Raw genomic sequence first — 25,070 nt, 5'->3', positions numbered from 1 at the left:
AAGAAGAGGAGAAGACACAGAAGAGGAGAAATACAGACGGGCAAGCTATGTGCAGACGGAGGCAGAGATTACAGTTATGCCGCCACAAGTCACGGAACATGTGCAGCCACCAGAAACTGAAAGAGGCAAGGGGAATCCTCCTCTACAGCCTTCCAAGGAAGTGTGGTCCTGCCTACACCTTGGTTTTAGACTTCTGGCCTCCAGAACTATAAGAGAATACATTTCTACTGCTTTAAGCCACCCAGTTGGTGGTGATTTGTTATGACAGCCCTAGGAGATTAATACAGATAGTTAGGGTCTGCCCCCACTGAGGCAATGGCATCTGAGCTAACCCCTGAGAAGAAGTCAGACATGCCAAGATCTGGGGATGACGTATTCCAAGCTAGGGCACAGAAAAAGCAAAGTTCCTGAGGCAGGAATGAATAGAGAAGGTATATCCCACAGCTGTTCATATAGAAAGAGCTGGAGGGAGTTCTTATTGCATCAGGCACACAAATGAAGACTGCAGTCTAAATGACCAGCTTCCTGTGCAATGAGAACCCAGAAGAGTGTGTCACAGGCCCATTTGGGTATCTGTCTGTTAGCCAGTTATAAGCTCTCTCTGAAGTGAATAAAGCCCTGTATGTAAAGAAATGTATTGTAGTACGAGACATGTGGTATCCTGCGGAAGGCTTTAGAATTAGGGCTTAAGCCAAACTGCTACTTCACAGATGTGTGGAAAGTCATTACAAAGTCATTAATTCCCCTGAGCCTCAGCTTCTCATTTGTAAAATGGGGACCCCATCACCCATTTTGCGGCATTATTGTTGTATCAACTTAATCAAGTTAAGAGGACAAGCTCTAGAGTTAGATTTCTCATGTTCTAATCCTGGCTCAGCCATTTACCTTTGTTTGCGGTACTCATCTGTAATCTATGGACAATAACAGCCCCTACCCCATGGGGTTACTGTCAGGATTAAGCAACTAAATATGCCCAGATGTTTAGAACAGTGACTGGGATATCACATATTTTTGCTGTTGATCTTGTTGTTGGTAATTTTAATAAAGCTGTGTGAATTACTGCAAGGTGCTGATTCCTCAATACATGCTTTCAGAAATTGTTCTTGGTTATTCATGTAATTTTATCCTCTAACTCTAGCAATAGTAATGTCTTAAGAAACAGGACTGGGTCCACGGAGTGGACCTTCTTGCAGCAGGGCAATGAGAATGGACAACAGTATTCTTGGGTTTCAGAACCATAAAACATACATGGAAAACCAACAAGGGAGACCCAACGCCACAGAGCTGTTTAACCCCTGAAAATGTGATCAAACAATACTTAAGTCAAACATCTTTGACAACTTCTAACTAAAGCTACAGACCATTTACCGTACTTGTGACATTTATGGTGTTAAATGTTAAACTTTTTTTTCTCAATAAGGAAAACATGCAAACCTGAGGGGGGCTGTGAAGGTACTAAAATCAATAAGAAAAAGGGTCAGGTTTTTAGTTCTTCCTACACACTGATCAATGGTCTGCTAATGGCACTGTTGGATGTCCAGTTGTGGTTGCCTCTGGGTTAACAGGACCCTGGGCATTAATCATCACACCATGAAGTGTCTTTAGTCTTATCCAGTGAATTCTTTACACTGCTACAAAAATGGAAGAAGTTTGGAAGACTGAGTTAGCTCCATGGCCAACTGCCAAAAAACAAGTTTAGGAAACCCTGCCCAGTGGGATCACTTCAAAACCTTTTGTCCTTTTACAGCTGAAAAAAAAATCACTTTTATTTACTGGCTAGAGAAAAATACCCTTTTGTTCTAAAACATGGGCTTTGCATACCTTCGAACTCCAGCTGGATTACATTACCTAGAGATAGAACCATTAGATGCTGTTAAATCTGTGAGATAAGATGTCATAATTTAGTGCTAGAGGGACATAAAGTTCTTTTAGGTGGATAAACAAAAAAACCCACCTCAACATTTGTAGCCAATTGCATAGTAAATTGTGAGTTGGCTTGGACATCCTTGCCTACAAGTTAAACATTTGCCAAGATTAATAAGGGGCTGATGATGAAGTAAAATTAACAATGCCCTTTATAGTTCTTTGAGTTTGGGACAGAGACATTAATGATGCTTCAATTACACAGATGTTTCCACTGGATGATTATAGTGTACTTTGGAGTGGATTTGGGGGCTATAACTCTCCTTTTAAAAAGCCTTTCAGGCAAGTGAACGCTATGCTGTATCAGTGACAGGCAGATTAAACAAGAAATTCCGGAAAGCACAAAGGTATCAAATGGTTTTCTAAAACCCCACTATAAACAGAGTAAAAATGGGAGTAGAAATGCTCACACTATATATATGACAGGGATAATAGGCTGGATTTTTTTAAATGTTTTCATAGGTCAATAAGAAAAAGAGAAACCTCAATGGACAATGGAATGAAAGGGCACAAGCATGCAATTTTCAGAGGAAAATAATAATAGTCAACATTGGAACAAATGTTCACCCTCACTGTGGTCAAAGAAAAGTGTGTAAAATGGGATACCATCTGGGGCCTGTCAGGTTAGCAAAGGTTTGACGGGGGAAGAGTTAACTTGGCAATAATGATCAACAGTCTTTAAAAATATCATGCAGCTTTCGACCCAGCTATTTTATTTCTTAACCTTAAGTCATAGGACATTCAATGAAGTAGATAAGAGAATAAAGAAAAATTGGAAAAATATTGTTTTGATTTTTCTGAGACAGGGTCTTGCTCTGTCACCCAGGCTGGAGTACAGGGGTTCAATCATGGCTCACTGCAGCCTCGACCTCCCAGGCTCAAGTGATCCTCCCACTTCAGCCTCTCGAGTAGCTGGGACTCTAGGTGCACACCACCATGCCTGGCTAATTTATTTATTTACTCTTTTAGAGACGGGGTCTCACTATGTTGCCCAGGCTTAATTGTTGAACAATAGGATCATTGTACAAAATTCATTCAAAACCTTGTGGGTAGACAAAATAAATCAAACAAGAATCTTTAGTAACACAGAAAACCATGTTTATTCAATTCTTTTCATTTTATTTTATTTTTATAGTTTCAGGAGGTACAAGTCCAGTTTTATTACATGGATATATTGCCTAGTGGCTTTTAGTGTACTCATCACTTAAATAGAAAACATTGTATCCAATAGGTAATTGTGCATTCAATTTTAATAAATGAAAAATCAGTTTACTAAAAAAGAATATTCAGTATATTTTTATAAAAAATATAGATATGTATATATGTGTGTACACAAGTAAACAGAAGAATATACACCAAACTCTTAACATGGTTATTATCTCTGAAGTGGTAGAACTGCAGATGTTTTTCCTCTCTTTCCTTTTAAATATTTTCGCAATAACAATGTATTATTTCATAAGAAAAAAATAAATTTTTAAAGTTGTTAGCCAGGCACAGTGGCTCACACCTGTAATCACAGCACTTTGGGAGGCCAAGGTGGGGGAATCACCTGAGGTCAGGAGTTTGAGACCAGCCTGGCCAACATGGTGAAACCTCGTCTCTACTAAAAATACAAAAAAAAAAAAAAAAAAAATTAGCCGGGCATGATGGCAGACACATCCATGTAATCCCTGCTACTTGGGAAGCTGAGGCAAGAGAATCGTTTGAACCCAGAAGGTAGAGGTTGCAGTGAGCTGAGATCACACCACTGCACTCCAGCCTGGGCAAGAAGAGTGAAACTCCATCTCAAAAAAAACAATAAATAAAAATAAAGTAAACAAAGTTGTCAATGGTGCATAGAAATTCACATTTAAAACATGCCTTTTCTAGAGTCATATAGTTGGGCTCATCTAGTATGTATTTTTTTATTGTCTTCTTTTGCTTAATAATATGCATTTATGGTTCCTTCATGTCTTTTTATGGCTTGAGAGTGAGTGTCTTTTTAGCATTGAATAACACCAGCACAATTTTTGAAGCTTGCTGCCTGGCTCAGGACATTGCAGGGAGAATGTACCCATATTTCCAAAGCTGTAAGTACCACTCATCTTGCCTTTCTCATCCAACCTAGCCCAGCCCAAAGCCCACGCAATCTTACTCTGAGCAGCCCTGAGAAGCAGCCATCTCCACCCACATACCAGAAGGAGGGCGCTCAGCTCTTCTCTGCCATGACTCCAGCAAAAACTGGTACAAAAAAGAAGGCCTTTTTTTTTTCTAGAGAAATATCACTGTTCCCCCTCCACTCAAATTAAACTTTGAATTTTCTCAATCTTCAAAACCATGCTACTTGAGCTAGGCAGGACACTAATAAGTATATTGCCCTCACAAAAGAAAAGGGAAAAATAAAGAGAATGCTCAATCATCTTAAAGATGTTTTCTTCACATGGAAACACCAGTATGGACACATCAGCTCAATAAAGCATCCCATGCATTACTAACAGATCAAGCCATTACAGCTGAAACTCAGATAAGGAAATTCTAAATTTGTCAATTAGGAAAACTATAAGTCAATTTGCACCTGTTGCCAACTCCAAGTTGTAACACAGGTTAGCAATTTTCAACCCTGCACTGCACATTAGAATCACCCAAGGAGATTTTAAAAAAATACAAATGCTCAGGTCTCACCCTGAGCCAATAAAATAAAAACTTTTAATGATGAGGCCCAGGCATTGGTATTTCTTTTTAAAAAACTCCTTGGGTGATTTTCACAGGCAGCCGGGCTTGAAAGTCACTTGCTTCAGCAGAAAGGCACCGTATGCAGTCTCATGTTTGGGGCAGAATACCTGGGGGTAGTGAGTGAGGCCTCTTCCTCTTTTTGCTTGAATGTGGTGCTAAAAGAAAGCAGCCATTGGTCTCTCATTTAATGCACGGCCCTGGCCTTGCTCACATGGGGGGTTCTCACTGGAGTCAGCTTCAGTATCAAGATTTCTCTTTGCCATTTTCATCTGGAAAACTGAGGACTTTGCCAGCTTTGGAGTGACCAACTTATCCTGGTTTGCATGGGATTTTCCCACTTTTAGCACATAAAGTCCCACATCCCATGAAACTTCTTAGTCCTGGACAAACCAGGATTGTTGGTCATACAGTAAGAAAGGCCACTCACTCAAAGAGGTTCCTGATTATTTTTGAAGCACAATCACAAGGAGGATAAATTCCATTCTAAGAAGAAAGCAGCAAGGCACCAGGCACTGTGCTAGGGGATTTTATGCATCTATTATTTAATTTCCGCAATTTGATAGCCCCCTTTTACAAATAAGAGATTGAGCTTAGGTCATCTGTATGAGGCCACACAGCTACTAAGTGGTAAAAAGAAGGTTCCAAGCTGGGCAATTTGGCTCCAAAGCCTATGGACTTAACTGCCACTGGATTATCCCAGCAATGCTGTGGCCCTCAGGAGTTGCAAGAAAGCAGGTAAAGCATCCTATGTGGTGAGAGCTGGGGCAGGCTTTCTAAAGGACAAGCTGCAAATTTTCCCTTTATTTCTCCAGTTTACCTTTTTTCATTTAGAAATGGTTTTCATTAATTTGCAGCCTTCTCATCCTTTTTTCAGCTACTCAAGACAAAGATTTGTCTTTGAAAAATAGTGGAGTTATGAGGTTAAAGTGGGGTCACTCTTTTTGGGTGGATCTGAGATTTCAGAACATGCTACAGAATTGTGATGGAGATCGATCGATCGATCGGTAGACTGATAGATTGATTTTCATTTCTCAAACCACTTATGTTCAGATCTTTAACATCAGGCGAAAAAGCAAGGCTCACTGAAAAAAAAGTCACCTTTCTATGCTTAAAAAAATATTCTTAAATGTACCTAATGTTAATCAATTAGAGAACAAAGCTCTCCTGCATGTAAGTCAGAGCCAGGTGCAAGCACAGATGAGTCAGACAGCAGCAAAGGACACATCCTGTGCTGTGGGCAATGTGGCTCCCAGTGAATAATTCTGTGTCACAACACGTTTAATAAGTAAAATAGTAATAAATAGTGTTTCACACAGGGCTGATATCCTGACCATAGCAACACCCTATAAACTCCCTGAGGGAAGGGCCTATGTCTGAAATTACTCCTCACTCTACCCTGGGCTGGCTCATAGAACGTGTGCAGTAAATGTTCACTGAATGAATAAATGAATGCCTCTTTAGTATGTAGTGCATATAATTCATCAGGTTTGCTCCTCACTAAGGGTAGCTAGTTAGAAGCAACCTGAAATATCATGATGGAAGAAACCTACAGATCATCCCCTTAGACGAAGTTGTCTCGCAGTGAGGAAATTGAGTCACAGAGAAGCTAAGCTATTTGTCTAAGAGAGGGGGAGTCAAGATGGAAGCTGGGTCCCTCACCTTCTCATGCCATGCTGTTTACATGAGACCATTCTCCAAAGTGCCCTGGCATTCCTTCTACCTTCATCCAAAAGAATAACCAGGAGGGGGTTGGGGAGGGTGGGAAATGACTCATTAGCATGAACTGAAAACATCAGCAGTAGACACTGTGAAGCCAGCAAGGTTGGGTTTGAATTGTGGCTCAGCCAGTGTGATTTTGGCCAGCGGCTTGACATTCCTCCCTAAACCTCAATGACTTCATCAATAACATGGGGTCATTAGGGTCTCTATACCATCATTGTGAAGAAGACTCTAAAATAAAGTACAGGAGGCACTAGGAATTGTGTCTATCACTTAGGAGGCATCAAGCCATCCATCCCAGAGCAGGGAGCACATTAACCATATCATGGCCAGCCAGCTGACATGCTTCCCTCACAGAGCATACCAGCATGCTCCTAACTCATACATCCCAACTCATTTTTTTTTTGTCACCAAGGCAGATAGGAACAATAGGACTCTAAGAATTGTCCTTTTTTTTTGAGATGGAGTCTCACCCTGTCACCCAGGCTGGAGTGCAGTAGCACGATCTTGGCTCATCACAACCTCCATCTCCTGGGTTCAAGTGATTCTCCTGCCTCAACCTCCCGAGTAGCTGGGATTACAGGCACCCGCCACCACATCCGGCTAATTTTTGTATTGTTAATAGAGACAAGGTTTCACCATGTTGGCCAGGCTGGTCTTGAACTCCTGACCTCAGGAGTTCACCCGCCTTGGCCTCCCAAAGTGCTGGGATTACAGGCATGAGCCACCGCACCGAGTCTCTCTCTTTTTTTTTTTTTTTTTAAGAGACAAGGTCTTTTTGTGTTGCCCAGGCTGGCCTTGAACTCCTGGCCTCAGGCAATCCTCCTGCCTCAGCCTCCCACATAGGCACAAACCACCATACCCTGTTTAAGAATTGTTCCTTGACAGGTCATACACTGAATCAAAAATCTCTCCAGTGGCTTTTAAGGTTGAAGACCTGTCACTTCTACAGTCACTGTACTGTGTTCTCAGTGGGGCCACCTAGCAACCAGTAGTCTCCTAGAATGCAGATTGGGAAGCCTCGAAGCACAACTTTAGGGATAGTATTTAAATCCCAAGGGACAGTTCTCCTTGTTAAAATCCCTTACTAGACACTGGGAAAAGAACCCCTTAGTCTGTTTGGAAGTCTTCAGTCTCTGACTAAGGGCCATGATGTCCCAGGACTCCCAGTCAGTCCCAGGATACTCTGGTCAGTACAGATGTGGTTTCAGAAGCCCCATTCCTTTGTTTTTGCTCCACCCTTAGGTGTCACACAACACTCCCTCTTACCACTTTTCATTAGCTTGGAGGATTAATAGAATGATCAATGGAACTGGGACCATTGAGACTCCAAGAAAAGGATCTTAGTGATGGAGACATTCTTCCAATGCTAAGTGAGAGTTCTGTTTCCCGGCACAGGGGTTGATCATTCACAGAGGACCCAGAAGGGAGTTTCAATTTTCTGGCTTTATAAGAAGGCTCACGGGGATGTCAATCATAGCACCTCTGTGCTCTGGCCCAGCCTAGATTGAAATGCACACATGCACTCAGGCTGTTTCAAATAGCCCCACAGAGAAACTGCTCATCTAGCACTGATAATGCTGTCATCATGGCCTCCACACCGCACATCTGCAACCCAGCCAAATTTATACACACTGGCCACAAATAAGAAAAAGAAGTGCAGTAGGACCTCAGTAATCTGAAATGCATGGATATATGGCCTCTTTCTCTCTCCTAGAGACTAGAGTCGGCAGATGCGAAAAGAGACAAATGTAGAGGGAATAACCATCCAGATAGGGAATGGACTAAAGTTTTCCTATATTTTACCTTTTGAGGAATATAAAATAGTAAATGTAATAATTGTATAAATAAGAGACAGTTAAACTTACTCAGTATTTGTGCAACAGCACTATTGTGAACCCAATCTTCAGTTAGGATATACATCATTTGTATGTGAAATATAAATGAAGAAAGAGGCATGGCTCTAAACATGTTACAAACTCTACAACTCTCAGGGGAAATAAAGTGCTCATTCACAAAGTAACTGGAGAATGATAACATAAACCGTAAGACAACAGAGCACAAAATGACTATGCTAAAGTCAGTAAGAATTTGGTGCATACAAAAGATCACTAAAGCTGGAACCTAGCCCACTGTTGAACATAGCTATTTCTGTTATTGTCAACAACTACAGGCATAAGAAATAAACAAGTTAATATAATAAATTATAAATAATTTAAAATCTGTTTATTAACACTAGTTCCAGGAAGGGAGATCTCCCTAGAAGCATGTTGTTAGCTATTAGTTTGTGCTAATAATTATGATGATTGAAAATATTTAAAAATTATATTTTATATAATTCTAATTTTGTTATCATTCATAACATCTCTCCCCATCCCTTTCCAAATGGTCTGTATTTGTGTGATTTTGTTTTATAAATCTTCCCAAATCTTGGGATACCCAAATACCCAGATCTTCAGAAATACATCCATTTAAGGATGACAAAAAGATAACTACTAATAATACAAGGAAGAGATAACAAAATGAAAATTCTTTGTACCTTCCTTCCACCCACCTATCTTCCTTTCATCTTTCCAACCTTCCTTCCCTTCTCCCATTCATCCTTTTATCTTTCCACCCATCCTACAAGCATTTACTTAGGGCCTACCATTCATCAAAGAAATAGAGCTGAGAAGGATAGACATGGGCCCTGTCTTCAGGGCATTTACAATATCGGCGTGGAATCCATGCATGGAAGCATCCAGCAAACCTCAAAAGACTGGAAAGATACTCAAGAGTCCTTGTGACACAGAATACACACACACTCAGGGCCTCTTCTTGTGCTAGAAATTGGGCACATATGAAAACAGTCAACTTCAAGAGCACCAGGCTGTACTTCAGAGTTCACAGTGGAAAAATTTGGTGTGACAAGTATGGACAACTCATGCTAATGCCAGCAGCTCTGGATTCAATTCCAAATTTCTAGAAAGAGATGAATACTTACAAGAGGTACATACTAAGTGCTCATTTTTTTTTTTTAAAAAACACTATTATTTTTGTGAAAGACTCAACAGAGTACTTTCTTGGAAATAATAAACATTGTTACATCGCTTGATTTTAGTTGGCAAATTTGTATGACTATTGACATTAGTTTTTAAAGAACACACAGTAAAAAGTAATAGTGGCCGGCATGGTGGCTCATGCCTGCAATCCCAGCACTTTCGGAGGCCAAGGTGGGCGGATCACTTGAGGCCAGGAGTTTTAGACCAGCCTGGACAATATGGCGAAATCCTGTCTCTCCTAAAAATACAAATATTAGCCAGGGAGTGATCGCACACGCCTGTGGTCCTGCTACTTGGGAGGCTGAGGCATGAGAATCACCTGAACCCAGGAAGCAGAGGTTGCAGTGAGCTGAGATAGTGCCGCTACACTCCAGCCTGGGTGACAGAGCAAGATTCCATCTCCAAAGTAATAATAATAATAATACTGAAGATGGTAGCCAAGCTTGGAGATCTTCCAGGCATTTACAAAGAGAACGATTCTTCAGTATTACCTGTGAGTATTAACACAGCTCTGGGCTGACAATTTATATATTCTCAAAAAGGTATGACTTCTTAGAAAACTAATGACAATGATGGAAACCAATAGAACATTTTCAACAAATGCCCCCCAAAACTTCAAAGTTTTTGTTTTATCAGATCTTAGTGTTACTGTTTTAACACATCCTTTTTGTGTATGGGAACAAGCCCAGATTCCTTCAAATTTGGAACTTTAGAGGAGTAGCCAGAATGCCATTTAGATGAACAATCTTCTTCTATTTAAGTCTGAGGATTGACAAAACGTTCTCCTTTTCCCTGTGAAGCAGTTTTCTGAGACCCTTCCCAGGAAGTGGGTGAATACCTGGTCCCAGCACAAAAGATGACTTGGCTTCTTAAATGACCTTGGTTCTTCAATAGAGCAAGAAATGCAGGTTTCCTATTTTCCAGGACCTGGAGCTTTCCAAGGGAGAGAAGTCCCAGCACTGACACCTATCACTAGCTTATGACCTTGGCAAGTTGTGAGAGCTCAAGATGCTGGCAAGGGAAATTTTCACTCAGGATATGTCTTTCTTCTTTTGACTCTATCCTTGGACAAAAGCTTAGCATTCTCAGCCTGAGGCAGATCTGTATTTTGAAGCTTCCTTGGCATGAAACTACACATTTCTGGTTGGTACTCAGCTTCACGACCCAGAGATGCTGGAAAAGGCCTTCAGTTGAGAAAGCTTGGATCAGTTTTAGAAGTCTCTCCCCTGTACTGAGGCTACAGTCTTCCATCTCTCCTCCTGTAGTTAGCTCATTTAATTCTGAAAACCATATCCTTAGAGCTCCTATTATCAGCTGACTTTTACAGGTTATGAATGAGGGTCAGAGAGGCCACATGGCTTGTCTGTAAGGAGTAGGCAAGGGTGTTGAATGTGGGTTGTCAGCCTTACATTCCTGTGCCTTTGTACTGCCAGGTCCAAACCTGGTGTGGCATCCCACGCATATTCTTGCTACTAATTCTCATGAAAAGCAAAACTACTGGTTTTCCCTTAAGCAACGTTTTCTATTCCTGGCTGCACACGGAAATTACTTGAGGATCTGTATTTAAAATGCAGGTTCTCAGGCTCCACATTGCCAGGGATTCAAAGTGGGGGTGGGGTGGAAAATCTGCATTTTTAACAACCTTCCCTTGTGATCCTGCCACAGCCAGCTCAGGGCAGTAAGGAAGCTCAGTGCAAGAGCAGAATAGAGCCACTTTCTCCTTCCAAGGCTGAGTGGCCTAACTCCTTCAGACTTTCTATGGGGCATTTACTGCCGAGTGTGGGAGAGAGAGAATTAGTCATTGTTTTCATGGGAGAGACTGATTAGCACAGTGGAAAGTGGCATACACTTTAGGGCAGGGGCCTTGTCTTTCAGTTCCATTGTAATTTTTCTTTTCTTTTTTTTTTTCTTTTTTTTGCCAGAGTCTCACTCTGTCTCCCAGGCTGGAGTGCAGTGGCGCGATCTCAGCTCACTGCAACCTCTGCCTCCCAGGTTCAAGTGATTCTCCTGCCTCAGATTCCCAAGTAGATGGGATTACAGGTGTCTGCCACCATACCCGGCTAATTTTTGTATTTTTAGTAGAGACAGGGTTTCATCATGTTGGCCAGGCTGGTTTCAAACTCCTGACCTCAAGTGATCTGCCCACCTCCACCTCCCAAACTGTTGGGATTACAGGCATGGGCCACCACACCAGGCCTGTTCCACTGTAATTTAATTCAAGTAGAGAACTTTTCCAAGCTCCATGGGCACTGAATGGGTCACTTAACCATGTCCTGGGCTCGGGGGCTTTATCTTACCTGTCAAACCAGCCTAAAGTCACTTTAACCTGCAGAATGGCAGAGAAGGCAGTATTTTAAAGCCTTATACACTGAAAACTCTCTTGTGCTCCTTTAAAGGGAAATGATAGATAACTATAAAGTGAGAGACTTTTAAAATTCCCTTCCAGTCCAGCCTACATGTTGCAATTGGCATAGCTGTTTAAAAACAAAGCTTGCTGCAGTGTCTGTAAGCTGACCTCCCACCATGCAGAATGTGGCATCCTATTTCCAGTTGGCTCAAGTCCCAATATCCAAGATGCACAGGCAAAGGGCTTCAAGAATTGGCCCCTCACCTGTATTTCCAATACTGCTTTTTGAAACTTCCTCCTCTACCCTACCCTATACATCAAAGGTCAGCAAACTACAGCCCATGGGCCAAATCTGGACTTAATTTTTTGTAATTAACATTTTATTCAAACACAACCTTGCTCATTCGCTTATGTATTGCCTATAATTGCTTTTGTGCTACAATGGCAGATTTGAGTAATTGTGACACAGATCTTTGTGGCCTCTTGGTCCCCAAAGCCTAAAATATTTACTATCTGGCCCTTTACGGAAAAAGTTTGCTGACCTCTGCTATAGAACCAGTCTTTTTTAGACTTTTTTGACTATCACCTACAATAAACACATTTTTCCATGTGGCTTACTATACCCATACAAGCATGTATGCATATTTATACGCACACAGGAACATTTCAAAAACAGTATCTTTTCTACATGAAATGAACACGTCCCCACATTCCCTGCTCTCCTACCTCTATTCCTTCCTTGACATCACTCCCTCCATCTGGCAAGACCTTGCTCTTTCCTCTCTATTTGTACATCCGCTGCCCCAACCCTTCTGTAAGCAGTCGTTTAACTTCCATCTCTCATAAAGTGTGCTTTAAACCTCCAGCCCAAAAGCACTTTCTCCTCATTTTTTGTCATCATCTCCCATAGCACATTTTCTACTCCTCAATTGCGGTGCTTCAAAGTTAATGTTTGTAGAGCAACTATCTATGCATCTCTCTTTCATTCGTTCTTTCTTTTCTTTTTTTTTAGACAGTGTCTTGCTGTGTCACCCAGACTGGAGTGGCATGGCTCATCATAGCTCACTGCAGCCTGGAACTCCTGGGTTCAAGAGATTCTTCTGCCTCAGCCTCCCAAGTAGCTGGGACTGCATGCACATGCCACCGCCTGGCTAATTTTTTTTATTTTCTGTAGAGATGTGGTCTCACTTTGTTGCCCAGGCTGGTCTTAAACTCCTGGGCTCAAGTGATCCTCCCTCCTTGGTCTCCCAAGTGCGTCTTTCTTATGTGCCCTAAAGTGCTCAGAAATTCTGAAGGGTGTGGTGTTGAGCATTTTGTATTCTACACACCATCCAACACAATGCCTGGTACTCTGTCAGCACTGAATAAATGTTTATTGAATTGAAATAGGCAAATACTTATTACTAAAAGCGTAACATGGCTTACACATGGAATATTTACCCCTTTAATTGGAAACTAAAAGTCTATAATATATTATAAACACTTAATAAATGCTTATAAAGACAGACAAAAGGGATAACCTGTACTTACCAGTTTTCATTCCAGTTGCTAGATTTATTTGACTAACTAGTGGCAGAATTATTGTATACAATATATAATTTCTAATTTTTTGAGTTACAGTCACTGGCCTAAGCACACCAAAGAAGAAGGAAATCATTCTATTTGTTAGGGCCCCAGCAGAAAAAGGGTATACTAGTTTTGGCTGTCCCAAGCAGAGCTACCACCTGCATATCCTGAGTTTAGACAGTAGTACTTGGGAAAGCTTGATATGGTCTCTTTTTGTCCTAGGAAACAAAGATGTGTGACATCTCTCCTGTACTATTAATTGTAGTGTTGGTAGGGTCCAACTGATTCATGTAAGAGAAAATATCCCAGGAAAAATTCCTTCATGAAGCCCAACATGACTTGAAATACTCATTATGATCATTTAGAGTGAATTTGTTATAATCTGTTTAAGTATGACCCATAGGACTTATTCTCAGAAATTCACATATGAGTTAATACCAGGAAATCAATTATGATACTTCAGTATATTCATATAACAAAAAAGAAAAAATATATTAATATATCACTAGATTCTGACAAGGTACCTGATAAATCCAGCAGTCATTTCTAATAAGACTCTAAGTAAATAGGAATGGGAACAATAGTCTATATAAGCATGATAAAGATTTTACCAATATTAAAAAGAAATTATCAAAACAGGTGGTAAAATATTAATACTAAATCTATTGCCACTAAAATTATTAACTTTTTATTACTTATTATTTTGAAGATGATAGCTAGTGAAATAAGATAAGAATACGAAATAAAGGGTGTATGCATGTTCTCAGTTATAAGTGGGAGCTAAATGATGAGAACTTATGAACACAAAGAAGGAAACAACAGACACTGGGGTCTTCTTGAGGAGTAGGGTGGGAGGAAAGAGAGGAGCAGAAAAGACAATTATTGGGTACTGGGCTTAATTCCCAGGTGATGAAATAATCTGTACCACAAACCCCTGTGACATGAGTTTGCTTATGTAACAAACATTCACATGTGCACCTGAGCCAAGAAAGAAAGAAAGGAAGGAAGGAAGAAAGGAAGGAAGGAAGGAAGGAAGGAAGGAAGGGAGGGTGGGTTGTAGATTTTAGGGGAAAAACACAAAAAATATTTTATTCATAGATTATATGATTATATATTTTAAAATCCCAAGAGAATATAGAGTTTTTGGAAAAAATCCACTACAATTAATATGATAATTAAATTAATAATTACTATAATTGCAACTAAGGAAGTTGCAAACCAGAGAAAAAGCATATTAATCAATAGCTTCTCTTCATATAAACATTAAGCAAATTAGAAAGGAAAATTAGGAAAGCAGCACCAAAATCAAAGCAATTTTAAAGCTCTATAGGAAATATGACCCAGTTTCTTCAATGAATAAATAATAAGGGCAAAATGTAAAGAAGAGAAATGTAGATTAAAAGAGACTTAAGAGACATATCAGCCAATTACAGTGTAAGATCTTTTAGATCCAATTAGAACAAACTGTTAACGGGGAGGGGGAAAATGAGGATAGAGGAAATTATTAAGAAATTACTTTTAGAGTTCCACTTGTGTACTTCTCTTTAGGATATGCAAATCAGTAAGAGAAAGCTATTCCCATCCTAGCAATGGTAAAAGGCCAGGAAATCTCAAACATGGTAAGTTTTCTTTAACTCAGAGATCTGAGATGACCACACAGTCAAGTGAATTCCAAAGAGCCACTCCAAGGAGAGACAGATCCTGAAAATTCTCTCAGCTTTGGCAAAGCATAGGAGAAAGAGGAGGCTGCCATAAAAACCAGATAATAAGAAATCATGTAAGAGTTTAAAAAATTCTTAAAGGCCTAGTATAGGCTTTCACGTTACTTTAAAATCACCTGGGGTTCCAGATACAAGGGGCACATTTTCAAGTTCTTTTCCACAGATTTCCACTGGGTCCTCACAAAAAATTAGGAACAAAGAAGGAAACTTGGTGGTACAGGTATGCAAGCGATGATCAGCTGCCACTGGGAGACAAGGATGAAGCCCTTCTGCTCCCCCAAACCCTTCTCTTATATGAAACAAACGCTTTATGTTCCTAGGTGTACACGCTAAAAACCTTCTCATCCCCAGGTCCAGAAAGAGATCTATTGTCTCTGAGAGATGGGCAAAAGTAAAAACCCTTCTGCCTCTGGGGAGAGGGTGGGAAAACTTGTGCTCAGAATCCTGCACCAATACTAGTCAGAGGTCTCTGCTACCAGGGAAAGTTTAAGAGCCTGGAGATAGAACTGTATTTTGTGTTACAGACCTGCAGTCACTACTGAAAACTGAGGGAGAAACAGGAACACTTAAAAACCTCTCCAGTACCCTTCCCCAGTTCCAGTACCCAGTAAAAATATGCCACTGCGGGGGGATTTGAGGCCTGTGGTACACTGAAGGTGAAAACAGAAACAGTAAAACCCAAACCCAGATCACCGCTTGACTAGGTTAACTTAACCTTCCACACTAATTGCCCCAAAAAAGGGTTGTACCCATTTCTAGGCATAAGTACAATTGACCTGAATATCTACTGATCTTATCCACATATTATTCAGCATTCAATAAAAATTTATGAGATCTACAAAAAACAGGAAAACCCAAACCATTGTCAAGAGATAAAGCAATCAGCTGAACCAAAGTCAGAGATGAACCAGAGATTGGAACTATCAGACAGGGTGTTTAAAACAACCATGTCTAATATGTTAAATGATCTAATGAAAAAGATAAACAATTACATAAACAGATGGGGAATTTCAGAGAACTGAAAACTATTTTAAAAGAGTCAAAGAGAAATGCTAAAAAAAAAAAAACACACACAGTATCGGAGATGAAAAATTCCTTCAACAGGCTCATCAGCAGATTGGACACAGCTAAGGAAAGAATCAGTGAACTTAAAGATATTCCAATAGAGACGATCTAAACTGAAACACAAGAAGAAAAAAGGGGAGAAATAAATCAGAAAAATGAATGTAAGAGCTCATTTGTCATCACAAATTATCTAACACATGTGTAATTGGAGCCTCAGAAGGACAAGAGATGAAGAATGGGGAAGGAGAAATATTTGAAAAAATAATAGCTGAGCATTTCCTAAAATTAATGAACAACAACAAACAACAGAGCCAAGAATTCAAGAGAATCCCACATAGGGTTAAACACATACATGCATACACCCCTAGACACATTATTAATATGATTAGACTTTTGACAATCAAAGATTAAAAAATATTGAAGTCAGCCAAAGGCAGGAGACTGGGGGGTACTTTACATAGAGTACTTTACATAGAGGAATAAACATAAAAATTAAATCCGACTTCTTGGACGTGATGCAAGCCAGAAAACAACTGGATGAAGTATTTAAAGTATGTAAAAAAAGAAAATGTTTTTAACATTTTAGGTGTGATCATGGTACTGTGGTTATGTGGTTTTTCTGAACAAGAGCCCTTATATTTAAAGATTCATCTTGAAATGCTTACGGATAAAACAATAAGCTACAGAGGATTGCTTCACAATAATCAGGGAGGAGTGTTCCCCTGCGGATGAGGGTAGAGATAAAGGAAGATTGATCACAAGTTTATGGTGGTTGAAATGGGAGTGACAGTGACATGGGGATTCAATGTGATATTCTCTCTACTCTTATACACTTTAAAGATTTCCATAATAGAAATTTTTAAAGAAAGAGAAATTTCTAAAAAGAAGAAACAAAATGGACAAAAGAGGTAAGCATATCACAGCACATACTCTACTAGGTTTCTCTGATTTTTTGCCTCTACTTAACTGTTCCTCTGTAATTCACAGAAAGTTCACAGATCTCCAAACTGAGATCACAAAAGGCTGCAGCCACCCTCCCCAGTAATATCAACCCAACAAAGCCTACCAGTGCCAAAGCTCTCTTCCCCACACAGATTGCAACGTCCTGAGTCCATCAGATTTGAGAAGAATCTCCATCCAGCTGGGGTCTCATATACAGGGACCTTCATTGATTTGGCCACTCTGAAAAATGAAATTTGAGAAAAGTCAATTCATATATTTCATTTTCTGTTTTTTTTCTCAGCACAGTAGGAAGTCTTTAGGATCTACTAAATCCATAGCTAGATTTCAGAACAACCTGGGTAGTGTTGACAGATTTCAGGATATCAAGCCATAAGTTAGAAAATAATAAACAACCCATTTCAATGGTTCTCAATTTTGCTTTCTCCACCATATAGAAAATAATAAGTTAATATACAGAATATTTTTTACATTTGTTTCACTTCTATACATTTTTCTTTATCTTTTTGGAAAGAGTCCATGTGGGGATATCAGAATCTAAATTAAGAGGGTATTTGGGCAAAAACACTTGGGAATATTGTTTAACAGTATCTACTAAAGATGAACTTACCCATATCCTATGAACCAGAAATTCAACTCCTAGAAATTACTAATGACATGTAGTGGACACTGTGATGCACTGCTCAGATTTACCCCCACCCACTCACCTACTACCCCTTAGACACACGTGTGCACACACACACACACTTTAGACATTTTAGGATAAAAATATGCATTCTACCAGCTACTAGGAATGCTGATTGCTGACAGCTCGCAGATGTGGCCCCTGTTCTCTGCCAAAGAGAAATGTGTCACCCCAAATCATGTTCCCATGCCTGGGTTAATCCACATGCAATGACTGGTATAAAGGGATATATAAAGACCTGGCCTCCTTGCCCAAATTTTGCACAACTCTAGAGGGCCATTTCAGCTCCAGAGCTCCCCACAAGTTGGCTGAGGTCTTTGTTGTGACTGCATTTCAATCCAACTTCTCTGTGTTCAATCCTCCTTCCTCACTCCCCTATAAGTTTTGATCTTGAATGCAACTTTGATCTTAAAGGCAGAAAGGAATAAACTTCCTGAAAGCAAATATCTCTTAGAGCTGCTTCCTGGGGAACCTAGTGTGCAATGTTGCTCAACAGGGTGTATATATAAGATTTTACAAGTATGATCATAGAATCACAATTTGTAATAACTGAAACAATCCAAATGTCCATCAAAGTAGAATGGACAAATAATTTGTGATATAAAATGTAATACCATAAATCCTATTGTGCAAACTATTGCCGCATGCAACAATTTGAATGAATCTCATAAATATAACCCAGACAGGATCTGGCTTATGATGGTTTGACTTACAATTTTTCCCCTTTATGATTGGTTTATCCAGATACAATCCCATCGTAAGTTGAGGAGCTCCTATGACTTATGGTGGGGTTGTGGTTTCTACTGAATGGCTATTACTTCTGCACCATCATAAAGTCAAAATTCTTAAGTTGAACCATCATACGTCAGAGACTGTCTGCTGTATTGCCAGCATTAAATGCATTTTTGACTTAACAATATTTTTGACTTAAGATGGGTTTATCAGGATGCAATGCCATCTTAAGTCAAAGAGCATCTGTATTAAGTAAAAGAAATCAGTAACAAAGGTGTATATACTGTATTGTTCCACTTAGATAAAATTAAAAAACAGCGAAAACTTATCAATGCTGTCAAGTTTCAGGCTCAGAGAAGTCAAGTTTTTGTTCAAAGTTTCACAGAGTTAAGGGGCAGTGCTAGAATTGGGACCCAGATCTGCTTAATTTCTCCTCATGTTCCATTCCATTACACCATCCTGTCTCTTCAAATGTCTTAGTGCTTCATGAAGGATGTAGATCTCAAAGCAGGCTAGGGAATGAGCTGGTACCACAGACATTGGCCTGAAGAGTTTCATCTTCCCCAGAGCTAGCAACTGAAAGAGAAAAACACCAAATGCCTACGAACAGCAAGATTTAGTTATTTGAAGGCTGTGAGTGCAGGGGATGACCGTAGAGTGGGATCAATGAGGGTCTTGAGAAAGAAGAGGAAGAAAGACAAACACAGGATAAAATACGCCGCATAGTAATGATCCCTTTAGGTTGGCTTTGTGGCCAAATAAGGAAAAAAAGAAACATCTAGAAACTCTTGCCATGGGAAGGTGAACACCTCCCTTTTCACAAACCCCAAATACAATGAATGTGCTCAGGACTGAAAAACTGTGGGCTGCCTCTTCCAGTTTGCATTGAAAAGCACTTTTCAGGTGGTCAGCTGTTAACTTCAAATATTCCGTCTTCTCTCTTTTTCAATGGTTTAAGAAAGATATAGAATCATGCTTACATTCTGGTAGGAACAATGAAAGAAACCACCCACAAACTATACAGCAAAGGTAAATTTTCATTTACCTTTATAATAACATTATTTTCATGGTCAGAAGGCTATGGAAGGTCAGAATAACATGAATTTCATCATCAGAAACTCAAGGAAGAGAGAATAAGTCACACAGAAGCCTTCTGGGGCAGCACATAGTCAAGCCTGGGTCAAAGTTAATTCAACAAAGATGAATGCATATGGATAACAAATAAAATGCTCAACATGGGGCAGAGGTGAGGGTGAGAGGGAGGGTACGGGGTGTGGGGATGTATGTTCTCTGACCAAAACATTCTTGTAGGTTCAAAGCCAAGTTGGCAGGTCTGAAGGGAGGGAAAAGGATTTCCCCAGCTCCCACCCTTTCCAATTAATCAGTCAGGAGGTCATCAAGCTGAAAGCTGCGGCTGGATTTTAAAGGACCGGATACTTTTATAACTATGAGCCACAGTTGCAGCTATCCAAGCCAAAATAACAATATGGGTAATCAAATTCCAGGATCCTGGGTATGAGTTAATTGTGTCCTAGGGTCAAAAAGGAATTTCCCTCTCTCCTCCCTCTCCTGAAGTTGGGATTCATCCCAAACACAGCATTCAGCAGATACCATGCATTAGATGGGTTTTTGGCAGAAAGCCCCTGGAATCTCTGAAATTCTCTAGTACAAAAGCTGAAAACGAAGCTGCCCATGCTGAGGGGCTGAACCCTTCTCCCTAACTGCTTGCCATTGTGTCGGGGAGATAAACATGAGAACTCACTTCCTAGGAAAGGCCAGAGTGTGAAGGGAAAAAAAGAAAGGTAACCTGGGCCACATTTTTCCTGCAAGTGAGAAGGAGCCTGAAAACTATGCTGGATATAACTCTTTAGTCTGAATTTTAAAACCTCCTAAAATGTGACGTAGGTTGGAAATTGCATCAACCTAGCTTTCCAACAGTTTCTCCCACACTACTCCCTATGTGTTCTATGCTGCTAACAAGATGAATGATTTCCTATTTTCCAAATATGCCCTTAAATTTTGTTGTTGTATACTGCCCAGTCCTTCTTTATGCTATTCATTTTTCCTGGATTAATCCTCCTTTCCCACGTCTGTCAGAATACTTCAAGTTGCCTGAAGACCTACCTTAAATGCTTTTCCAGCATAAAGCCTGTTATTCCATTTTGTGCTCTTATAATGGGATAGCTGATACTAGATAATTTATAAAAAAATAGAAATTTATTTCCCACAGTTCTAGAGGTTAGGAAGTCTGAGATCAAGGCACCAGCATCTGGTGTGGTGAAGGCCTTCTTGCTGCACATGGCAAAGGCAGCAGGAAATGCTAGCCAAATGCTGTGTAAAGGCTTTTTTATAAGGGTCTTAATGCCATTAATGAGGAAGGAGCCCTCCTGGCCTGAACACCTCTTAAAGGCCCTATCTCTGAATACTATCACATTGGCAACACCTGAATTTTGGAGGGACTGAAGTTCCAACATGAATATTGAAAGCGACAAAAACATCCAGACCATAACAAAACCTGTGGCAACGACTGCTACGTGGTCAACAATCCATCTCATCTTTTCAGACACACAGGTGGACTGTAGTTCTCAACCTCCCTTGAAATTAGCTGTGGCCATGTGACTGAGTTCTAGCCAATGAAACTCAAGTTCTAGCCAATGGAACTCCTCTTTCAGATCTGGTTATAAGATCTTTCCATTTTCCATGTTCTTTCTCCTTCTGCCAGCTTGATGTGGACAAGCCCAGCAATCTTAAAAGCCATGTGTTGAAGGCGGCTGACCCACGAGAGGGGAGGACCTGGATCTCTGAATCACCATTTGGAACAGAGTCAACTATGAATCAGGAACACCTGTTTTTAACTTTAGGGGATTGAAAACACCTTTTTATGTGTTTGAGTGGTTATACATCTTGGGGATATTTTTATAGTAGCAGCGACACTATCTTAATGAGTATAGTCCTTTCCTCATCACTGAAATCAATCCAACGTGACCCTTCCTGCTGCGGAGCTTCCGTGGTGTGGGTCTTTATGTTCACATTGTCCTTGAATATGCTGTGTGCTTACTGAACACTTTCCCTCCACACACAAACACTATCACCACCACCAATGTGCTAGAACTTCCATGAGCACAGGAATTGCATCTTGTATGTCTTCATGGCTCCTTCAATGTCTAGAATAAAACAGTGCCTCTCCAGACTTGCCCTCAATAAATGCTATATGATTTCAGTTGACTAATAAATGTTATTTAAGGAGTTGTTAAAAGGGCTGTTAAATAACAGGGGACTAAGTAAATCTATTTTATGGTCTTTGACTCTTGTAGCTTTCTTTAAAATATAAAGTCATTTCTGCATGCTTTATCTAAATTAGTCACTTTGAGAAAAGAGAATTTCTCCAGGTATGAATTAGTGAGGCTATCAGGATGTGGCAAAGGCATATCTTAGAAAGACAGTTCTTACAGAATGAGGGGCAGTGACTAAATGATCCTCAAAGGTTTGAGGAGCAAAAGGATACATTATTTTTATCTGGCCAGTCTGATGGTCACCCTACCCTTATGTGATCAAACAGGATAGTAGATACAAAAGTACCTTAAAAATGCCCTGAAAGCTCACTAAGCATAGGGGTGCTGACATATCCACCTTTGCACCTCCAGTGTCCTGGCCAGTGCTTGCTCATAGTAGGTATTCAAGTATTTATTAACCCAAAGCACTATATCATCATGTATGATAAGAGTCTACTGGAATATCATGTATCGATGACTCTTTGTTTACCTTGCAAGAGAGTAGCCAAAAAAACACAGACTGATCATATCAAGTGTGTGAGGCATATCCAGCTGCTCTTGGAATCCTACTTCAAGAAAGTTGTGATAGATTTAAAGAGCACAAGATCCAGGTCTCTCTTCCTTTCCTCTATCTTCAAATGTCCACTTTCTTAAGAGCCAAGAAGGGCCCATGGTACTATTTTCTACACACTGAACTCTCAGACCCCTTTTAAGACCCTCAAATACACAGATTAGAAAAAGATATTTGCATCATATATATCTAACAAAGGACTTACATGCAGTTTATATTTTAAAAACTCTTATAAATTAGTTTTTTTAAAGGCAGATAACCTTAAAAAAATAGGCAAAAGTTTTGAACAGGCACTTTACAAAAGAGCATATTCAAATAACAATTAGCATATGAAAAGATGCTCAACATCACTAGAGATCAGGGAAATGCAAATTAAAACCACAGTGAAATATTACTATGTATCCACAAGACTAGCTGCAAAGAGTGGTACTGCCAAGTGCTGGTAAAGATGTGGAGCCCTAAGGTACTGTTGAAGGGATGCAAATTAGTACCAACTGTGGTGTATTTATTTAATGTGGTGTATTCACACAAAGGAGTACCATAGAACAACAAAAATGAACTGCGTGCCATTAGATGAAACAACAAGAATGAATGTCATACTCATAACATTGAGTAAAATAAGCCAGATCCAGAGGAATATACACTCTATGATTTCATTTATGTACCATTCAAAAATAGACAAAACTCATCATTGATGGGAAAAGTCAGAATAGTGGTTACGTCTCAGGAAGAGAGAGAATAAATGATCAGAATGGGGAACAAGGAAGCTTCAGGTGCTATTCTGTTTCTTGATCCAGATGGTAGTTACATGGGTGTGTTCATTTGGTGAAAAATTCCTTGAAGTAAACATTTATGAGTTGTGCCTTTTCTGTATGTCCATTATACTTCAATTAAAAGTTTATTTAAAAGAAAAAGCTCTCTGCAGTGTTTATGACTAAGTGCATGTTTGAATTAGTGACGTTTACACAATCCCAAGAAACAAACTACTGAAGATGGAGTTTAATAGCATCCTGGATATGCTGGTTAACGTCTAACAGACATTTAACACAGCAGCCCTCAAGTTAGCTCTTCAATATTTTCACATTGATGAGTTCACTCCCAGATCCCTTCTTTGATGTCTAGCACTGCTGGCTGGGGCTGCTCTATGGTAAAAGGCTTATATGAGTTTGCACTTTAAAAGCCTTTTTAAGAAAGCCTACCTGGTTCATATATGAATGAGGCAGAGTTCAGCTAAACCTGGTTTTCTAATAGCAATCTTAAAATCTACTCTTAAACCCATTTTTTGGATGGAACAACTCACACTTTCAGGTATTAATAAAATGAACATAAAACATGAGGCTATCAAAATAAGATAACTACAAAAGTTTTTCAACCATATATATAAATTTTAGCAGAGTGCTATTGAATCCTGGGGCCTCCATTATTTCAGCCTGGTCTAAACTTCAAAATCCCCATATTAAATAACTCCTTCCTTGCCTGTCTTATCAGAGAGGTTGTAAGGTTCAAATGGGATAGTATATAATTTTGCCAAATGGCCTACAGAGTTGCAATATTATCACTGCTCTTAGTACTGGACCTTTCACTTAACCCAAAGGGAACTAAATATATCATTTAAAGAATATTTAAAAGAAAAAGCAAAAGATAACTGCATGTCTCATAGTATCTCTAAACTTCTAGAGTTTGACCAATTATAAAACAAATAAAGGTGGACCCTAACCCCATGGGCCTTTGCCGCTTTACCTAGAAGATTCTCCACTTTCATTTTAGGTAGGTGTCACGGGGAAAAGAAGAGGACTCTTCCCGGTTAGAACTTAAATTTTGTTAGGCAACATAGGCAGGCAGATTTCTGAAAATCCTAACTTTAATTGAAAGAAAAAAAAACTTGGCTTTAGGAAATTGACCAAAGATCCAAGAAAAAAAATATGTAAAATTGAAACTACCACAGGTTCACTCTCTTCAACTGTTAAATAATCTGGACCCCTACATCTGGGGAATTAACAAGTGTCTGTGTTTACAGCCTTGATGCTTGAGCACTTTAATGTAAGCTGTTCCTGGCTCTGGTTATTTTCAAAGAAAATACATTGCCGAGGGTCTAGGGCTGGGGAATTTTAAGTCTCAAGTGCTCCAGCTAAGTTGAGAGATAGTCAAGAGCTAATTGTCAGCTATCCTTTAGGCTTCCATGAGATTGTTCCCAGACTAGCAAGACATGAATCATCTTCTTATCTGTTTGTTTTGTTTTGCTTTGCTTTGTATTTTCCAAGTTATACAGACCTCTTACTGAAGCTTAAAAAAAATGACTTATATAATACTCTTGGAATATTTAAAATCAGTTCATTCACTCCTATAAACTAAAAGTGATAATCACTGACATGACAGCTCCAACCCAGGAGATAAAGCATTTCTGTAAAACAAAGCTTTTTATGTTTCTTAAACTATTTTTGTTTGTTCTCTTTTCTATATCCAATTAGCATGTTTTCTTAGATAGTATTATAGAAATCTTATTGAATCTATGTCATAAGACATGAGGGAAAGGACACATCTAGGCACTGGACATTAAATGAATATACAGCAACTATAAATGGATACTCACTCTAAAAGAAGAAGAAAGAACAGAGAAGACTAGTATTTGTATAATGCTGCTTCACTACTCTATGAGTAACAGAGTAATTCTGTGAGGCATGGGTATCCACTGAAATACAATGGCATTATCAGTGTTCCCAAAGCAAATACCTGTTCCTTGCTATGGTGTTTCATAT

General features: G+C 39.6%; 1 protein-coding gene across 1 annotated transcript in view; it reads right to left on the bottom strand.

Moving 5' to 3' along the window:
• The window catches only part of PGM5 (phosphoglucomutase 5), a 178,406-nt gene that overhangs the window by 52,023 nt on the left and 101,313 nt on the right, over positions 1-25,070 (bottom strand). The window contains exon 7 of the mRNA XM_055091871.2: positions 17,161-17,276. Coding sequence (XP_054947846.1) covers positions 17,161-17,276 — 116 coding nt within the window. The remainder of the gene's footprint in view (positions 1-17,160; positions 17,277-25,070) is intronic.

The sequence above is a fragment of the Pan paniscus genome, chromosome 11 (assembly GCF_029289425.2).
Source record: "Pan paniscus chromosome 11, NHGRI_mPanPan1-v2.0_pri, whole genome shotgun sequence".
In the NCBI taxonomy this organism is placed as follows: Eukaryota; Metazoa; Chordata; class Mammalia; order Primates; family Hominidae; genus Pan; species Pan paniscus.
This window is presented reverse-complemented; position numbering and strand designations above follow the sequence as displayed.